The sequence below is a fragment of the Ovis aries genome, chromosome 19 (assembly GCF_016772045.2).
Source record: "Ovis aries strain OAR_USU_Benz2616 breed Rambouillet chromosome 19, ARS-UI_Ramb_v3.0, whole genome shotgun sequence".
In the NCBI taxonomy this organism is placed as follows: domain Eukaryota; kingdom Metazoa; phylum Chordata; class Mammalia; order Artiodactyla; family Bovidae; genus Ovis; species Ovis aries.
Window position 1 is genome coordinate 51,239,676 of NC_056072.1, and position 15,221 is coordinate 51,254,896.

At 58.3% G+C, this 15,221-nt stretch overlaps 1 protein-coding gene across 3 annotated transcripts; it reads left to right on the forward strand.

Moving 5' to 3' along the window:
- The first annotated feature begins 1,756 nt into the window (after positions 1-1,756).
- On the forward strand, positions 1,757-13,611 carry NCKIPSD (NCK interacting protein with SH3 domain). 3 transcript variants are annotated; one of them, XM_027957668.3, is made up of 13 exons: positions 1,757-2,024; positions 4,558-4,667; positions 4,879-5,083; positions 5,264-5,354; positions 5,542-6,050; positions 6,726-6,896; positions 7,027-7,113; positions 7,211-7,349; positions 7,438-7,518; positions 7,690-7,818; positions 7,925-8,017; positions 8,141-8,313; positions 12,693-13,611. In XM_027957668.3, the coding sequence occupies exons 1-13, from the start codon at positions 1,854-1,856 to the stop codon at positions 12,894-12,896; spliced, it is 2,163 nt and encodes a 720-aa protein (XP_027813469.2). In that variant the 5' UTR covers positions 1,757-1,853; the 3' UTR covers positions 12,897-13,611. The 3 variants fall into 3 exon arrangements, with proteins under 3 accessions (XP_027813469.2, XP_042092198.1, XP_042092199.1); XM_042236264.2 differs by having other exon boundaries at positions 12,753-13,611; XM_042236265.1 differs by lacking the exons at positions 1,757-2,024; positions 4,558-4,667 and having other exon boundaries at positions 4,967-5,090.
- Positions 13,612-15,221: the final 1,610 nt, after the last annotated feature.

The following is a 15,221-nucleotide window of genomic DNA, read 5'->3' on the forward strand; positions in this document are numbered from 1 at the left end:
CTCGGAAACGTCACACATGCCACGACCTCCACCCTGGTCCAGCAGTGTCCTCCTTGCCACTGCCCCCACCCCATGGGCCCTGAAGTCACCATAGTCTCCTGGCTAAGTCCTCAGTCCACTAACCAAGCACCCACAGGCATAACCTTAAATGGGTCCATCCCAGCACCCTTATGCAGAGAACTGCGCTTGACTCTTGACACAGGTCTTTCCCTGCCCTCAACATAGCTTCAGTCAGAGTTGGACAGCAGGTGTGCCTAACCTTGGGTCCAGCTCCTCTGCCACTGGCAGCAGCTAATTGGCCGGACCTTGTGATGTCAGGCATCCTGGAGCCAATCCTGGGACCTTAAGTGGCCACCAGTCTTTCGTCTGTTGGCGGCCATTGGCTCTGGGGTCAAGGTCCCAGGAGGTCCCAGGAGGTGAGGGGCTTGACGGAGAGTGGTCCTCTTGGCCACACCATCTGCCAGCACTCCTACCCAGCCCTGGAGCCCACTGCAGCCATGCCAGTGCCATCCTTCATATGGTTCCAGCCGGGCAGCCCCCAAGAGAGCTGTTTCTGCTCTGTTCTCAGAGGGTTTCAGGGAGAAGTGTGGCACGAGATCTCGAACTGCTGGCACAGGCATGAGGGAGAAGGACCCGGAACTAGTGCCAAGAAAGGAGGATCTGGATGTCCAGGTCTAGCAGCCCCACCTCTTGCTTGAACCTCTCAGCACCTTCTCTCCCAGGTCCTGTGCCTATATCCACTATATCCAAAATCACCCACCTGCATACACTGGCCGGGTTGTGCCTACCTGCTCCCTGGGTCCAGGCTTCCAGAGAAGAATGTGACTGGACCAGTCTCTGGACGGCGATGGGTGGTCCCCAGAACTCTGGGTTTATTGAAACCCAGGTACCCTTGGTTTTCCCTGCTGCTTCATAGGACTACAATGACCTCCCCAGGTCAGGGCTGACTGGAAGGTGGGCCAGACAGGCTCTTAACGCCACATGGTACCCCAATCCTCATCCACCAGCCCTTCTATCTGCTCTCAGAAGGAAGCATCAGAAATAAAGATAACGGATTTGTAAGTCTCCAAAGACCGCAGAAGAGAGTGATGTGGAAGTGACTGATAAGGGTGGGAGCCTGACCTTATGCTGTGAGGAGGGAAGTAGTGTCCCAGGCAGAAGAATGGATATGCAAGGACCCACGTTAGAGAGGAAGAGAGTAGTCAGTGGCAGAAGAGAAGCGACGGGGACTGAGGATGGGAGGACTATGGGCAGCGAAATGGCCTGACCTGGTTTTTGTTTCTGCAGCCCCCTCTCCACTCTTGCTCCCCGTTGCCCACCGCTGGCGCTTAAAGAAGTGAGCTCAGCACGCCTCGAGACACAAGAGACCCGGGGTTGCTGTCCTTAATTTAGTAGGTCAGGATCCACTTCCCTGGGGTGGCATAGATGCAAGAGGCTTATCAGCACAGGACACAGGCTCTGCCTTTGGGCTGCGGGCGAGCTCTCCTTTGTGAAGTAGGGTGGGCCGCAGTACTAGGGCTTGAGCCGGTAAAAGGAGTGGAGGGCCGGGCAGGAGCAGCTGGGGCTGGGGGCTCTAGGCGGGGTGCCGGGTCAGGGAGTCTGGAGCTTGGAGAAGACAGTCCTCGGAAAGGGCGGTGGACTCTCGAGAGCCGCGCCCCTCGGGGCCGCCAGGGGGCGCCGCGCTCCCGCGCAGGAGCCGACACTGCCGGGGCGGGACTGCGGCGGGCTGGCGGGCGCGCGCGCGCACGCGCCGTGTGTCACGGGGCAGGGCGAGCACGGCGAGGAGCTGCCGGCCTGGCGTCCTGGTTCTTCAGCCCCGCGCCGTCTCCCCTGCCCCGGCGCGACTCGGCCTCATGTACCGCGCGCTGTACGCGTTCCGCTCGGCGGAGCCCAATGCGCTGGCGTTCGCCGCGGGCGAGACCTTCCTGGTGCTGGAGCGCAGCAGCGCGCACTGGTGGTTGGCGGCGCGGGCGCGCAGCGGTGAGACCGGCTACGTGCCGCCCGCCTACCTGCGCCGCCTGCAGGTGAGTGTGCCCCTCCCCGGCCCGGCCTCCGCCGCCCCTAGACTGAGCTCCATCACCGGCCGGTCGGGACCTCCAGCAGATGAGGACTTTGAGAACCTGACCGAGAGACCCCGCGGGGACTGGGACCCTGAGAGCCCGCTCCCTCCACAGAGGACCAGGCCCTTGACAGCCAACTCTTGAGGACTCCAGACCTACCTAAAGCCTAACTCTGGGACCGAGGCCCCAGACCCCACATCTGAATCCCCAGCCGAATACAATTCAAGAGTCAGCCCCGAGATTCCAGTACACCAGATACTGAGCAGTTCCCCAGGTCACGGAAACCCCTGACTTAATTGGCCCCTCGCCTGGATCACCAGGATCCCAACACTCTTGCCTCCTCTTCCACAGCTTCCACCCCTGAGACCCCCGGCAACCCTGGGCACTTTCTGTTTCCCCAGCCATCTTCTACGTCTTCACCCTCCCATCCCACCCCCCCGCACTTGGACCAGGAAGCCGTGTACACCCCCATCCCCTAAGTGACCCCCCAAGCCCTGAGACCTCAATATCTTTTATTGTCCTGTACTTATTCAGCCCCTAAGCTCTTCCCAAAACACTTTCGTCAATCTACTTTGAGCCTGGGTTCCCAGCTCCTGCTGACACTCCCTGGCACTACAAGCCTCAGGCCCTGACTTTTCAGACTTCCTTTCTTGGAAAGTGAGGGAGCCTGAGCCTTCCTTGTCCCCAGCCTAGGGTGGGAGCTGCTCCCTTAGCAAGGAAGTGGGACTTCCCCACGGCTTCCCCTGGTGTGGCCATGGCTCCCCTGTTTCCTTCCACTGGAGGTACAGCCCCAGTTCCTGTTTCCCCCAGAATAGACCTGGTGTGGGGGTTGGGCTGCATTGTCTCCAGCTGGTCTATTCTGATCTCAGGGGGAAGGAGGGCCCAGAGCCTCCAGGCCTGCCCTGTGCCAGACACCCCCGCCCCATCCTAGTCTCTGGCTGAAGGAAGCATCCCAAGCCGGCCCAGTTCAGGACAGAAATAACAGGATAAATTTGGAGATGTCATCTGTGGCTTTTACCCGAGGGGATGGGCCCGGGGCCCTGGACCCTTGGCCTCGTGGCATCCAGGAGTGCCTGGGTGGGAGCGGAAGCCTCGGACACCAGGGCTGCTGGGTCTGGAATTGAGCATGTCAGAGCCAGTCTCTCTGGGGCTGGGGGCTTGTTGGAGGCCTCCAGGGAAAGTCCTCCACTTTCCCCCAGGGCCTGTGAGGCCCCTCGCCTGCCTTGGCTATTGGGGCTGGGTGTTTGGGGAGGGCAGAGAGGGTACCACCTTCTCTGTCTCTTGGTTTCTTGCTGCGTGTCTCCCTCCGTCTTGGTCTCCCTGGCTGTCTCTGTGTCATTCTGACTCTCCCCTTGTGTGTGTCCACATCCTCCAACTCTCTCCCCTTCTCTGTCTCCGAATCTCAATTTCTTTCTGCGCTGTCTCCCTCTGCTTCTCTCTTTTCCTCTCTCTCTCTCTCCCCCTCCCTCTCTCTCTCACCATCTTTCTTGCTTTCTGTGCATCGTCTGCCGGTCTTGCTCTGTCCCCTTTTCTGTCTGCTATCTCCTGCACTCTGACATGCCCCCTGTTACCTTTGGGGCTCTGCTGACCTCTGAGTCCATCTGTCTGTCCCTGTCCGAGAAGCCTCTCCAACCCACTCTGGTGTGATCTTATCTTAGTTCTGAGGCCCCTGTGCCTGATGGACCATGGGTGCCAAGGGCAAGGGAGGGGTGCGAGTGACTGGTCCCGCAGTTGGCAGCCCCCTACTCCCCCCACCCCATGCCAGCCAGGCTGGGTCAAGGGGACCCCTGAGCTGCGGTGGATGGCGACACAAACTCTGGGGCAGGGGCCAGGTTCCACGCTTATGTCTGTCTTCTGCCACAAACCCAGAACTGCTGTTCCCCAGCACAGCTCTGGAGGATTCCTTTCTCACAGCTAGAGGGGATGAGGGCTGGCAACACGGGTCCAAAGAGGAGGTCCCTTTGGCCTGTCCTCAGCTACCAGGGCCTGCAGAAGGCTCTCTGAGGATGGGGCTGTCCTGGAGTGTGGCCTTGGTTTTGTGACGGGTCAGAAAGATCCAGAGGGTTTTGTTCAGAGCTCCAGACCCTAGAGGCTCCCTGCTTGGCACCTCAGCCTGGGATCTGAGCCAAGCCTGGCGATAGAGTTAGTGTGCACTCCTGGCCTCAAACTAGGGGTCTGTGGGCTGTGTGTTTGCTTCAGAGCCCAGACTTTCAGAGATGACTTAGCCGAGAGCCTCACCATAGGTAAAATCGCGAGCGGGGGCCTGATATATAAAGCAGCAGCCTGGGCCCCTCCCTGTGGCCCAGCTTCCCAAGTGACGCAGTTTGAGAGCCCCGATTGATATCTAGTTCATCTTGCTGTGTTGGTCTCTAGTATTCCAGGCTTTGAGAGCAGCTGTGGCCCTCTGCCTGCGCCAGGCTCCCTCCAGGGCTGGCGCTGGCCTCCGTGCCCTCACCTGGCCCCCAGGGCTAAGAGCCCACTCCTGCCCCCCTCACAGGGCCTGGAGCAGGATGTCCTCCAAGCCATTGACCGGGCCATTGAGGCCGTGCACAATGCGGCCGTGCGGGACGGTGGCAAATACAGCCTGGAGCAGCGCGGGGTCCTCCAGTGAGTGTGTTGGGGGCCTCCCAGTGGGCCCGGGGGATGGGTCCTTCCCAGACTCTAGAGGGCAGGGTTGGCAGTGCAGAGGTGGGTGGGGCATGAGGGTGGTGGGAGGTGGGGGGCCTGGGCGAGGGTGGGCAGTGTCCCTCAGGGGGCACGGGCAGACTTGGGGAGCTGTAAGGTGACTCCCCCTGTAACCTCCCTGCCCCTGCCTCAGGAAGCTGATCCACCACCGGAAAGAGACCCTGTCCCGCAGAGGCCCCTCCACCCCCAGCCCTGCAGCTATGACCCCGTCCACCAGTGACCACCATCTGGACACCGCCGCCACCAGGCAGCCCAATGGCACGTGTCGAGCTGGGTTCGAGCGGCAGCACAGCCTGCCCAGTTCTGAGTATCTTGGGGCGGATGGAGGCCTCTACCAGGTACATGGTGAGAGCTGCCTGGGCAAGGGAAGTGGCGGGGGGCTTAAGGCTTTGTCCGGAGGCTCCCAATGTCCACCCCAGTCAGGGATGCCACCTGGAGCCTTGGTCCTGCCCCTGCCGAGCTCAGGCTGTACCCAAGATGGCAGTCTGTGCCCTCAGATCCCATTTGTATCCTCCCAGATCCCACCACAGCCTCGCCGAGCAGCGCCCACCACGCCACCCCCACCCGTGAAGCGCCGAGACCGTGACGCCCTGATCGTTTCGGGGAGTGGTGAGAAGGCGGGGATGGGGAGCTGAGGGCACCCTTAGAACAGCTGCTGTGCCTATGTCAGAACACTGGGGGCTCCAGGCTTGGGGGTGAAGACAGGGCAGGGGTTGGATGGCTGGGGGCTCTGGGCTTGGGGGGATAGGGGTCCCCAGGGGGCTGCCCCAGCACAGCATCTCCTCTCTGCTCATAGGCGGCCGCAACACCACGCCCTCTGGGGGCAGTTCTGTGTCCAGCGGCGGCTCCATCAGCAGCACCTCCCTTGACACACTGTACACCGGCTCCAGCTTATCCGAGCCAGGCCCCAGCTGCTCACCCACGCCCCCACCTGTGCCCCGCCGAGGCATGCTTACCGCTGTGTCCCAAGCTCAGCCCCCTCCCTGCAAGGTGCCAAACCCGGAGCCCCCTACAGAGGAGGAGGCAGTGGCGGCAGTGGTGGAGACAGCCCCAGCCCCGGTCCCTGATGAGCTGGAGGCCCTGAGGGCACTGAACCTGGGGGCCACAGAGGAGAAGGCGGTGGCTGAGCCTGCCGTGCCCAGGACCATCGGGGCAGAGCTGATGGAGCTCGTGCGGAGGAACACTGGCCTGAGCCACGAGCTCTGCCGCGTGGCCATTGGCGTCGTGGTGGGCCACATCCAGGCCTCTGTGCCGGCCAGCTCACCTGTCATGGAGCAGGTCCTCCTCTCGCTGGTGGAGGGCAAGGTGAGGGGCCAGGGCCGGGGCCAGGGGCCGCCCCGCCACCCCTGCCCCTTCCCCGCCCACACATGTATCCAGCCTTTACCTGACAGGTATTTGTTGAGCTCGAGCTCTTGGCTTCCTTGTGCTGGGTGTTGGGGACTTTTGGGGACAATCCGTGAAGGAGAAAGGGAGGAAGAATACTGCAGGCAGAGGCTCAGCCTGGATGAGGGCCATAAGGCAGCACCTCGTGCTCAGCTCACAGGAGAGATTGGAACGAGGCCAGCATGGCTGGAACGCCGCAAAGGGGAGAGGGAGGGAGCAAGAGGTGTGGTTGGAAGTGAGACTAGGGCAGGGGACAGAGGAGACAGTGGGGAAGACTTGGAGGCAGTGGAATTCCTTGGAGAGGGAGTGCAGAACAGGGCTGGTGCCCCTGGGGGCCTCGATGTTGGATGGGGCCGTGGGAAGTTGATGGGGAGCAGCGGGGAGGAGGGGGGGGACCGGGGGCTGGTCCACTCACTGGTCCTGGGAGGACGCTGGCTCCAGGCAGCCCTTGTAGGTGAGGCCCCAGGCCCCTGGTCTGACACAGGCCAGGAGCGCACACCTGGATCTCAGGGTCTGGGTTGAGCCCCAGGCCTTGCGGGCCTCCTGGAGATGTTGCTGGGTAGGTGTGCTGAGCCCCGCCTCACCCTCTGCCCACAGGACCTGAGCACCGCCCTGCCCTCAGGGCAGGTCTGCCATGACCAGCAGCGGCTGGAGGTGATCTTTGCAGACCTGGCCCGGCGGAAGGACGATGCCCAGCAGCGCAGCTGGGCCCTGTATGAGGACGAGGGCGTCATCCGCTGCTACCTGGAGGAGCTGCTGCACATTCTGGTGTGGGCTGTGGGCCCCCAGGTGTCCCCACCCCTCCCCCGTGCTCGGGAGTCTCCCCTACTGGTCCTCGGCATGCTCATGGGTGGCCACGCACTCTGACCGACTCCCTCACATCTCCTCCCCGCTGCAGACGGACGCAGACCCTGAAGTTTGCAAGAAAATGTGCAAGCGGAACGAGTTCGAGTCTGTCTTGGCCTTGGTGGCCTACTACCAAATGGTGTGTGTGTGGGAGCAAGGGGAGGAGGGGGGACACGGAGGGACCCGGGCAGAAGTGGGGCGTCTGGCCACTGAGCGCACACGGGGTCCCCTGCCAGGAGCACCGGGTGTCGCTGCGGCTGCTGCTCCTCAAGTGCTTCGGCGCCATGTGCAGCCTGGACGCGGCCATCATCTCCACGCTTGTGTCATCCGTGCTGCCCGTGGAGCTGGCACGGGACATGCAGACAGACACGCAGGGTAAGCGAGCGAGGGCCAGCTCCCTGCCCCCTGGAGGGGGTTCCCGCCACCTTCAGGGGCTCTGACCACCTGCTCTGCGCCCCTGCAGACCACCAGAAGCTCTGTTACTCTGCCCTCATCCTGGCCATGGTCTTCTCCATGGGCGAGGCAGTGCCCTACGCACACTATGGTAAGAAGGCAGGTCGCGGCCCAGCTGACTGCAGGGAGCCCACAGCCTGAGGGCTGGGGACCCACTGACCAGGGTCTCATAGAGCATCCCCAGGGCTCACGGGAACCCAAGGAGGCTGGGCGGGGTGGGTGGTGGGTCTAGGCTGCAGACCTCGGTGTGCCCCTCTCCTAGAGCACCTGGGCACACCCTTTGCCCAGTTTCTGCTGAGCATCGTTGAGGATGGGCTGCCCTTGGACACCACGGAGCAGCTGCCGGATCTGTGCGTGAATCTACTACTGGCTCTCAACCTGCACCTGCCAGGTGAGGGCGGGGCCTGCCTGGGGTGGCTGCCTCGCGCTGCGAGGGTGGAGGAGGACCCTCCAGGCTCAGCGCCAGTGCCCTCGTGCACACCCGTGTCCTTCCTCAGCCCCGGACCAGAACGTCATCATGGCCGCCCTGAGCAAACATGCCAACGTCAAGATCTTCTCCGAGAAGCTGCTGTTGCTCCTGAACAGAGGGGGTGAGCGCCCAGGAATCTGCACAGGGCCACTTGGGTGTCCTGTGACTCCTCCCCACCCCGCCCCCCTGACGCCTGTTGGCCCTCCCCAGAAGACCGCCCTGAGCCCTCTTCCCCACCTTCTAGATGACCCCGTGCGCATCTTCAAGCACGAGCCGCAGCCGCCACACTCCATCCTCAAGTTCCTGCAGGACGTGTTCGCCAGCCCCGCCACAGCTGCCATCTTCTACCACACGGACATGATGGCGCTCATCGACATCACTGTGCGACACATCGCGGACCTGTCGCCCGGAGACAAGGTGCCTGGACGTGGCCGCAGCGGGGTGGGAGCTGCCACACCCCGGGGGAGGGGGCACCTGAGTCTAGGGTGAGGGGCACTGCTGGAGCCCGGTAAGTAGGGGAGGCCGCTCAGCCAAGACAGGTGTGCCAAGACCCAAGGGAGCCCACCGTGTGGTGGTCAGGGGATGCGCTGTCCGGAGACAGGAGGAGTGGCGGGAGGTGAGAAGAGCAAGTGGAGTTTACACGAAGCCTTGGGGGCCGTGGCAGGAGGTGGTCACCTTGTAGGGGAAGTGATCTGACTACCATCCTGAATGAAACAGAGGCTGTGGGATCACAGCAGAAGTGGGAGGCCTGTGCGGAAGCGGCCACCGCCCTCCAGGTGGCACACGTGGAGTGGGAGAGGAGGTCAGGCCTGGGTGTGTTGGAGGTGGGTTGGCAGGACTCGCTGCTCAATTGGTCTGGATCAGCCCGGTGGAGGAAGTGCTGATCCCTCTTGGTGGGGAAGACCTTTTGAATAGAGTTGTTTTGATGCATTGAGATTGAGAAGGTATCTGCTGGACATCCAGGTACAGAGGACATCAGCGAGGTACTGGGGTGTGAGTGGGATGGGAGAGAGACACTTGGGAGTGTGCTGCGCATACATGTGCTGGGAAGCCTGTGACAGTGTGGTCACCTTGGGTGTGGGATGCATGGGTCAGAGGGAAGCTTAGGTTTCAGTCGGGGCACACAGGAGGTACTCAGGAGGAAAAAACAGGAGAGCAGGAGCCCAAACACTTGTGTGTGAAAGAGGAGGGGATGAGCCGTTGCCACAGGTAGGAGCCTGAGTGAGATGAGGCCTGAGGAGGAGACATAGAATTTGCCACACGCAGGTCAGCTGTGACTGGCCAGCAGTGTCAGTGGAGTGGAGGGGAGAGAGTCCAAGTGGGAAGTTGAAGGGAAGATTTGGCGTTGGAGGGGAGTGGAAAGAGAGGGAAGCTGGGAGCACTGAATGGCAACAACCCTCGTGTGTTTTTATGTGAACTTGAACTTGTGACTCAGTCCTGTCCAACTTTTTGCGACCCCATGGACTATAGCACATCAGGCATCCCTGTCCTTCACTATCTCTCAGAGCTTGCTCAGACTCATGTCCATTGAGTCGGTGATGCCATCCAGCCATCTCATCCTGTCACCCGCTTCCCCTCCTGCCTTCAGTCTTTTCCAATATCAAGATCTTTTCCAGTGAGTCAGCTCTTTGCATCAGGTGGCCAAAGTATTGGAGCTTCTGCTTCATCATTAGTCCTTCCAATCAATATTCAGGGTTGATTTCCTTTAGGATTGACTGGTTTGATCTCGTTGCTGTCCAAGGGACTCTCAAGAGTCTTCTCCAGCACCACAGTTCAAAAACATCAGTGCTTCAGCACTCAGCCTCCTTTATGGTTTTTCTTTATGGAAAAACCACAGCTTTGACTCTTTGGACCTTTGTTGGCAAAGTGATTTCTCTGCTTTTTAACACAGCGTCTAGGTTTGTCACAGCTTTGCTTCCAAAAAGCAAGAGTCTTTTAATTTCATGACTTCCTCAGTGATTTTGGAGCTCAAGAAAATAAAACTATCACTATTTCCACTTTTTCTCCTTGTATTTGCCATGAAGTGATGAGACCAGAGGCCATGATCCTAGTTTTTTGACTGTTGAGTTTTAACTCAGGTTTTTGACTCTCCTCTTTCACCCTCATCAAGAGTCTCTTTAGTTCCTCTTCATTTTCTGCCATTAGAGTGATATCACCTGCATATCTGAGGTTGTTGATATTTCTCCTGGCAGTCTTGATTCCAGCTTGTGATTCATCCAGCCTGGCATTTTGTATGATGTACCCTGCATAGAAGTTAAATAAACAGGGTGACAATATACAGCCTTGTTGTATTCCTTTCCCAATTTGAAATTAGTCTGTTGTTCCATGTCTGGTTCTAGCTATTGCTTCTTGACTCACTCATAGGTTTCTCAAGAGACAGGTCAGGTGGTCTGGTATTCCCATCTCTTTAAGAATTTTCCACAGTTTGTGTGATCCACACAGTCTAAGACTTTAACATAGTCAGTGAAGCAGAAGTAGCTGTTTTTTTGGAATTCCCTTGCTTTTCTATGATCCCTCCGATGTTGGCAATTTGATCTCTCATTCCTCCCTTTTCTAAACCCAGTTTGTACATGTGGAAGTTCTCAGTTCATGTACTGCTGAAGCCTAGCTTGAAGGATTTTGAGCATTACCTTGCTGGCATGTGAAATGAGTGCAATTGTGTGGTAGTCTGAACATTCTTTGGGATTGGAATGAAAACTGACCTTTTCCAGTCCTGTAGCCGCTGCTTAGTTTTCCAAATTTGCTGACACATTGAGTGTAGCACCTTGCATCACCTTTTAGGATTTTAAATAGCTCAGTTGGAATTCCATCACCTCCACCAGCTTTGTTCATAGTAATGCTTCCTAAGTCTCTCTTGACTTCACACTCTAGGATGTCTGGCTCTAGGTGAGTGACCACACCATCATGGCTATCCAGATCATTAAGTTCTTTTTTTGTATAGTTCTGTGTATTCTTGCCACCTCTTCTTAATCTCTTTTGCTTCTGTTCTGTTTATGTAAAGGGGAGCAGAAAAGTTGGGGGATCACTGGAGCGATACATGGGATCAAGGGAAAGTATTTTTTTTTTGTAAGTTTATTTATATATTTTATTTGGGCTATGCTAGGTTTTGGTTGGTGCACAGGCTTTCTCTGGCTGCGGTGTGCAGGCTTCTCATTGCAGTGGCTTCTCTCGTTGCAGAGCATGGACTCTGGGCATGGGGGCTCAGTAGTTGCAGTTCCCGGGCTCTAGAGCACAGGCTCCGTGGTTGTGGTGCACGGGCTTAGTTGCTCTGAGGCATGTGGGATCTTCCTGGACCAAGGATCAAACCCGTGTCTTCAGCATTGGCAGGCAGATTCCCAACCACTAGACCACCAACTCCAAGAGAAAGTCTTTTCAAGGTGGGAGATGCTGGTGGATGTCTAAGCCAGAGGGACTCATCCAGCAGGCCAACTATGGAGAAGAGGCTGAGGTGTTGGGAGGGTCAGCCACTGTGGGAGTCAAAAGTAGGTCAGGCGGCTGGTGAGAGTTCAGGCCCCCATAGAGGGATGGCGCCTGGCAGGAGCCGGGCAGTCCATTCAGTAGCGGGACAGTCGTTGAGAAGAGGGTGCCAAGGGAAGACCAGGAGTTTCTGAAATTGTGCTTGTTTTCTCCATGAAGCACAAGGCCAGCTGGTCAGGGACTTTAGATTTGGCAAACGCAGAGAAGGTGGGCAGTGGCCCTTTAAGGAGCAGTGGGCCTGGTGGAGAAAAGTGGCAGTGGCCGTGGCCCTGGGCAGTATGGTTTGTGGCGGGGAATGGTGTTCAGGCTTGTGCACAGACAGCTCCATAATGGTCTGCTGCTTAGCTGTTCATACTAACATTTGATGGGCAGGTGCTTTTCAGCCTGACCGAGTTTGGGAGTTAGCAGCGTGACACTGCCTAAGAAAGGTTTGGGTATTGACTCCTCTAAGCAGAGGCGGAGACATGAGAGATAGGGGCAGATGGAGAAGAAGTACTGGGGCCAGGTCAGCAGATCAGGGTCTAGTGAGGATAAGGAGCAGCTGGGATGTCACACTGGAGGGGCTGTTAGAGCCATTAAAGCCAGAGGTGCTGGCAAGGTGGGTTGGGAGGGAGGTTGGAGATGGATTCAGGGCAGGTAGAAGGTAAGACACCAGGTCTCAGGGATGGGTTGGGTTCAGGATGTGGGGAGAAAGGACTCCGAGAGGACACCTGTAGTTTTGACTCGAGCATTTGAACAAACAGCAGTGCTCTTTATTAAGATAACACAGGAAAAGTCTTCAGCTTTGGGCAGATGGGGACGATTCTGAGTTTGATGGTGGATATAGGAGTTTGAGTTCTCTCTGAGATAAGTAGGGCATGACCAGTGGGCAGCTGAAAATTCTCATCTGCAGTCTAGGAAAGAAGTCTAAGTGTGGGTCACTGTTTGAAGCTGTGGGTGTGAATGAGATCTCCCGGGGTGAGAGGAAAGAAGCAGAAGGGCCTCCAACAGACAGATAGCGGCCCCAGCATTAGACACAGGCAGGGGCTCACTGCTTCCTCCTGCCACCTCTCTGAGCCAGGACTTCCTGGGCCAGCCACGTTCTGGTACTGCGTGTGGACTGCGAGGACTCACTTATTTACTCATGCAAGGACTGTCAAAGGCCAGCTCGGTGCCAGGTTACATGCTGGGTGCTGGGGTGCAACCCTGATATTCAGTGGTGTCAGGCGGTCATATCCTTGTGGCCGCCAGAAGGCGGTAGTGGCCTGTCTGTCCCTGTCTGGTGGCAGTGGCACCCAGTACCTCCCTGGGACCCCTGAGCTTGCCTGCTCTCCCCACAGCTGCGCATGGAGTACCTCTCCCTGATGCATGCCGTGGTCCGCTCCACGCCCTACCTGCAGCACCGCCACCGGCTCGCCGACCTGCAGGCCACACTGCGACGCATCCTGACGGAGGAGGAAGCCTCGCCCCAGTGCCAGATGGACCGCATGATTGTCCAGGAGATGTGCAAGGAGTTCCCGGTGCTGGGCGAGTCCCCCAGCTAGCACCTTCCTCTCCTCCCTTCCCTGCAGCCCTGGGCAGGGTGCAGGGGACTCAGAGGCTTGGCCCTAAGAATGTTTTGCACAGATAGTATGAGGGGAGGTGATGGTAGAAGGGACCTGAGCGGGGACCCCCACCTGACATAGAGCTAACGCCAGGGGCCAAGCACAGAATTGGGGACCACAGGCCAGGAGCTCTGCTGGGGCACGGGGAGTGTGTGAACTGAAGCCCCTCCATCTCCTGGTAGGCTGCCTCTTCAGCATGCCCCCACCCCCACCCTTACACACTCACAGTCCTGCTGCTGCTCCAGGCTGGGCCCGAGCCCTCAGCCCCCACGCCCGCCTGGTCTGTGTCCCGGGCTTCGGCACACCATGTCCCTGGGGTGAGAGGGGGCATCCTCCGCCAGCTCTGTTCTTTGCCTTAGCTTCACAGTGAGTGCCGCTCGTGTGCTCTGCCCACCCCTAACCCCTGCCCCATGGGGGCGGTCGCTGCCCCTCACTCTGACCCCCAGAGGTCTTGGCCAACCTGCTGCTTTGAGAGCAGAATCTTAGAGACAGGCCATCCCACCTGGAGCCTCACAGAACGGGTGGGGTGGGGGTGATGGCACTAAAGCCAATGACAGAACCTATTTTCTCTGGAAAAATGTAGACTGAGAAGCCATGTGTATTTTCCTATGTGCTGCAGCTCACCTTTGGAAATAAATCACAAGGCATCTGGAAACAGGCTTCCCTGTATGATCCTGAGGGGTGGTGGGAGAGGTGGGCAGGGGTGGGGGAACCTCAGAACCTCATCAGTAGCTTGCCCTGCCCTCTGCAGCCCCCAGGTGGTCTGTCAGGACCTGAGGACCATCTGTCAGGTGGTCCCTGACAGGCCCCTCCATCGAGGTCCCTTGAGTCCCACATCTTCCCTGGGTTCCCACTTCTGGGCCACAGCCACAGCCACCGGGAGCCCAGTGGACCATCTGCAGGTGGCTGCCCCTGCAGACTTCACTTACATTTCTCTCTGCCTTGAATGCCGTGTCTCTCTCCCCCATTAAAACCCCTATAATCCTTTACAGCTATTCTCAAATGAAGCCTCTCCCCCCACCCCCCAGCCCCAGCCTCCCTGAACTCCTCGCCCTGCCCAGCTGTTTCCATTCCTCATTTGTCTTCCACTGGATCCAGCAAGATCCCCTCACCTTGCAGCCTTAGCAGGGATTTGGTAATTACAGTAGGACCAAAAGAGTATCTCAACGAATATGGGGTTAGATGCACACTGCTGTCTGAGGGGAATCAGAGGCCAGTGTTGGGCAAAATCTTTCCTTGTGGGCTGCTGAGTTAACAAGGGCTTGTCGCTGTAAGTTGGGGAGGAGAGTCAGAACCCATAGGCAGACACCAGACAGCAGTGGTTTTCAACAGTCCCTTTCATTTTGTTACTCAAGATGATTCTCATAGGATTCCACACTTCGAAAATCAGACACCGTGACTTCTGGCCATGACTTTTCCTTTCTTAATGGGATGCTGACGGCAGGGAGCTGTTACTCTCCCAGCAGAGCGAAACGCAGCAAAGAAGACCCCTTGGGGTGGGGTCCCAGGAAAACAGGTCTGTGGGTGCAAAGCATGGGAAGACAATGAGACGTCCTTCTTGAACTGTTGGCTCTTCTAGAAGGCTAAGTGCACAGGCTCACCTGGACCCGAGGAGGAGCTGACACAGTGGCCGGCAGGAAAGCTTCATGTGGTACAGCATGGTCACTTCATCCTGGAGGCCTCTGCCTCCCTTTCACAGCCAGAATCAACACCGCTGACTTCCAGGTACAAGTCCTTTCTCATTGGAGAGCTGAAGGCAGAGCCCTGCGGTTCTCCCCCAGAGAGCGTGTCATTCAGGGATGAGCTCAGGCCCTCCGGAAGCTGGGACGGGGACATTCAGTGGCCTCCATGCCTTGCTCTGTTCACTGCCAGGCTGCACACACTGACCTCGTGGGAAGAGCAGGGCTGGGCTGAGCCATCTGTCCCCGTGCTGGCCCCCGTGAGGAACAAAGCTCAGCCCTGCGGTGGGAGGGTCAGAGGCCCTGCCCACTTCTGCATGACTGTCCAAGGGGTCCTTGCTCGCATTCATCAGGGGTACTTGAGCCCCAGCTGACAAATTTAAAGAAATGCCGGCTCCAGGGAGCAAACGGGGGCCAGGACTCTAGGACCCCTCAGCAAACACCTTGATGGTGGTCTCGCCGCACAAAATTAACAACCACCAGGGAAAACAGCCAGAGAATTCCTCAGGGAAGGAACTATCTGGGAGAACAGCTGTGCCTGCTTGATGGTAGACGTGGATGTAGTTAGGCGGGGGGAAAGGGCAGA

Coding starts and splice junctions, on each gene's coding strand:
- NCKIPSD (XM_027957668.3), top strand. CDS start 1,854: ATGTACCGCGCGCTGTACGCGTTCCGCTCGGCGGAGCCCAATGCGCTG. Junction 7,350..7,437: donor CATGCAGACAGACACGCAGG/GTAAGCGAGCGA, acceptor GCGCCCCTGCAG/ACCACCAGAAGCTCTGTTAC. Junction 8,018..8,140: donor GTTGCTCCTGAACAGAGGGG/GTGAGCGCCCAG, acceptor CCCACCTTCTAG/ATGACCCCGTGCGCATCTTC.